Source organism: Triticum urartu, chromosome 3A (genome assembly GCF_056163025.1).
Source record: "Triticum urartu cultivar PI428250 chromosome 3A, HENAU_Tu73, whole genome shotgun sequence".
NCBI lineage: Eukaryota > Viridiplantae > Streptophyta > Magnoliopsida > Poales > Poaceae > Triticum > Triticum urartu.
Genome location: NC_141875.1, coordinates 728,217,140 through 728,220,835, shown reverse-complemented (window position 1 = coordinate 728,220,835; position 3,696 = coordinate 728,217,140). Strand labels below are relative to the sequence as shown.

At 47.0% G+C, this 3,696-nt stretch overlaps 1 protein-coding gene across 1 annotated transcript; it reads right to left on the bottom strand.

Annotated features, from left to right (window-relative positions):
- Positions 1 to 214: 214 nt before the first annotated feature.
- LOC125527987 (glutamate decarboxylase) lies at positions 215 to 3,398 on the bottom strand. Its single transcript, XM_048692498.2, has 7 exons — positions 3,051 to 3,398; positions 2,763 to 2,967; positions 1,888 to 2,088; positions 1,581 to 1,795; positions 1,139 to 1,392; positions 1,001 to 1,053; positions 215 to 914 (listed from the first exon to the last, which is right to left on the bottom strand). The coding sequence occupies exons 1-7, from the start codon at positions 3,134 to 3,136 to the stop codon at positions 423 to 425; spliced, it is 1,506 nt and encodes a 501-aa protein (XP_048548455.2). The 5' UTR covers positions 3,137 to 3,398; the 3' UTR covers positions 215 to 422.
- Between the last annotated feature and the right edge of the window lie 298 nt (positions 3,399 to 3,696).

The window sequence follows — 3,696 nt, the reverse complement described above, 5'->3', positions numbered from 1 at the left end:
CTAGCTACTGAACTAATCTTTACGTGCATCCATGTTTGAATTCTGCTTATGGGGCTCACCCATGTAATCTTGAATTGACAACGGGCAACCGAATATGCTTGAGGGAAGCAAGTCCAATCTGATAGCTATCCTCTCTGTATATCGTCAAGCTTCTATATAAGGTGCAAAGCCCAACAAGCCACATGTACAATCATCTCAGTGCACAACTAAAGAATGCAGCAAACACGTAACATTTCAAGGCATAACTAAAGCAAACAACAAGTACGTACATAACCTCCATCGAGAGGTGTCCTGTACTGTACAGAACCACAGACCATGCGCACTAATCTCTAGCAAGCTGACAGGCAATGGAATCCACGTACAAAATAATTATAGATACATAGGCATAAAATGACCTTCAAGCGTGCGTCTGAGCATGCCCTTCAGCAGACTCCAGTCTTCTTGTTTTTCTTTACCAGGGATATGCAGGCCGCAACGAACTTCTTCTCGGTGTCCAGGACGCTCTTCTGTGTCACGGTGTCGTCGTCGTTCACGCCATTGCCGTTTTGTGTTGCGGTAGGAGCAGTGACCTTAATGGCATGGGCTGCATGGGCGTCCAGCTCGTGCAGGACCTTGTTGATGTCCGCGAGGAGCCGCTGGGCGAGGCTCCGGCTGAAGTCCTCCCTGATGACCACACGGAGGACGGCGACGTGCTCCGCATCCGGAGCCATCGTGTAGGCTGGCACGATCCAGCCGAATTTCCGCAGGTTCTCGGAGACGTCGAACACGCTGAATTTGGTGCTGTCCTTGAGCGAAGCGGCGACTAATGGCACGCCGTCCTCCTTGGACACGATGCTGAATCGGCCAGTGGCCTCCATGCCCTCCCTCAGCACGGCTGCATTTGCCTGGCAATTCTCCATGATGTGCTTGTATCCCTGTCAACAAGTCAACACGAAGACATAACTTATGATAAAATTACCAAAATTCTCTCAAGTCCTAAAATGAGGGAAAATGAACATACCTCGAAGCCAAGGCGTATCAGTTGATAGTATTGTGCAATTATCTGGCTTGCACCTGAACAAATATGGCATGTACTTAAGTTGTTGAAACGGCATACAACAGAGGATTCATGCTCAACTATAGAACAATTAATACTGACCTTTGGAAAAGTTCAGTGTAAATGTGGGCTGATCTGTCCCTAGATAGTTTATATGGAAAATGAGTTCTTCGGGCAAATCGTCTTTGCTCCGCCAAATGACCCATCCAACACCAGGGTAGACAAGGCCATACTTGTGTCCACTAACATTTATGCTCTTCACCAATGGTAGCCTGAAGTCCCACTCAAGCTCAGGATGTAGAAAAGGAGCGATAAATCCTCCACTAGCCGCATCAACATGGATTGGCACATTCCACCTGCATTATATGTATCATGTTAAAACATATGCCAACTATGTTTCATTGCTATACTTCAACAAAACAATTTAGTCAGTATCCATCACTAATTCACTATCATGCCTTAACAACAATGATGCATCTTTTCTGAACAATTTCAAGGCAATTTGCCTAATTGGGATACAACTGTCAGCAGATAAAATGCATACCCCGTTTCCTTGTTCTTTTCCACAACAAGGTCATTCAATAGTTTGACATCTTCGTACTCTCCAGTGAGAGTTGATCCCAAGATGGCTGCAACACATATAGTGTTCTCATCCACCATCTCAACGGCCTTCAAAGGATCCATTACATAGTATCCTTCAGTTAACTTGACCTCCTTCAATTCTACTTCAAAATATCTAGCAAATTTCTCCCAGCAAACCTATTAACATGAGACAGGTTACAAGAGGCACCTTTAATGTACACATTGTGGTAAAAACGAAAATATTCTACTCCACAGAACAACAACAATACCTGAACATTTGCACCAGTAACAATGTTCGGTTTGTCATATGGCTTCCCCTCCTCCTTCCTTTTATTTGCCCACTTCCTCTTGAACGCAAGGCCTGCAAGCATTATTGCTTCCGAGGATCCAACTGTTGAGACTCCAATAGCTTTCTCATCCTCGTTTATTGGTGCATTGAATAAGTGAGCAATCATATTGACACAACGGTTCTGCAAATTGCAAACACATAATTAGCAAATGCATGTACATGCTGAAGGTTAATAACTTCTCCGTGCATTCCAATGATGCATATCAATGTAACATGCATACATATATAGGAGCAGCAGCAGGAGGAATATTAGCTAAATTACTTTTTGACTCCAAACATACCCGCTAGTCACTTGTTGTGGGACCTCCAGACCAGATATCCTACATATATATGTCGACGAAGAGAGAATGCGGTATATGTGTAACACAACATACGTGGTATAGCAACTACTACAAGAATAATACGGGCAAACATCCCAATCAAATAGCTACGGTGGAATTTTATAGAAACCGGTTCAGACAGGAAATTCTCAACCAAGGGACATTTTGAACAATTTCCAGCAAGTCAAGTCAAGCCCATGTGGAAACAGCCTTGGATGCCAGGACGTCACCATACGAACAGTGTGCAATTTTTGACTTGGTATACTAAAGTGTTCGATCCGGCTTAATTTAAGGACTAATGGCGCAAATGTGACATCAATTGTGACGTCACTTACTAGTATTACTAATTGTGGCATCAATTTTGAGTAGTATTCTTAGAAGTTAAATTACCACTGCTGTTCTTACTACTACTAGTACTACTACTACTACTACTAGCTGTGAACATATAAACATGTTGTGAACTGTGATCACGGACCTGGAGCTCGGTGGTGACGGGGTACTCGTCCATGTCGACGTAGTTTTTGTTGATGGAGTCCATGATGAGCTTGTCGCACTCGGGCTCCATCCACGTGGTGACGAAGGACGCAAGGTCCAGCCGTGGGTTGCCGTCCAGCATCAGCTCGTCGGTGATCATCTGGTACGCCGTCTCCTTGGGGATCGAGTTCTCCGGCATCCGGTACCTGATCGAGGCAAGAAACACCGTTCAGATGGCTCGCCTCAGCGTCGGACGATCGAATGGGTGGTCGGATTTACGGGTCGTCACCTCGGGAGTTCCACGCGGGCGTAGCGCGACGAGAAGGTGTTGTACGCGGACTCGCCGACGCCGGAGCTCGAGTGGGAGATCACCATGGCCACCGGCGCTCACTGCTCTGCTCTCCGCTGCACGGCGTGTGTGTGTGTGTGTTTTTGGTGCTTGTGGTGGTGAAGTGTTGGCCGTGGAGTACTACTATAAATAATGCAATAGAGAGCCGGATTAGCTCGCCGGAGTATTACCGGCATGTGTACGTGCATGGGAAGGTGAAGTTGTGCAGCTCGGCAGGTCGCTGCCAGAGTGCCAGTCAGCATCGCCATCGATCATTCTCGCTGTCGACAGCCTCGAAGGCACCAAGACAGATCGCCAAAAGGCACCAAGACAGCGGGACCTCGGCGAGGCACACGTATGCGCGCTCCGTGGCACGCGTGGCGCGGCGAGGTGGCCAGGTGATTCATGACGTTGCCATTTGTTAGTGTTTATTATGCCGGAGATAGATTCCTACGCTCTCACATGGGTGACACGCGTATCGGTCGTCAAGCTGTTCACCAAAAGAGCATCATATCTCATCTCCGGCTCTCAGCTACACTACCAACCCCAACCCGCCGATCGTACCTAAAAGATGCCCACAAGCCCCAAGCCAACTTCTCATCTTGTT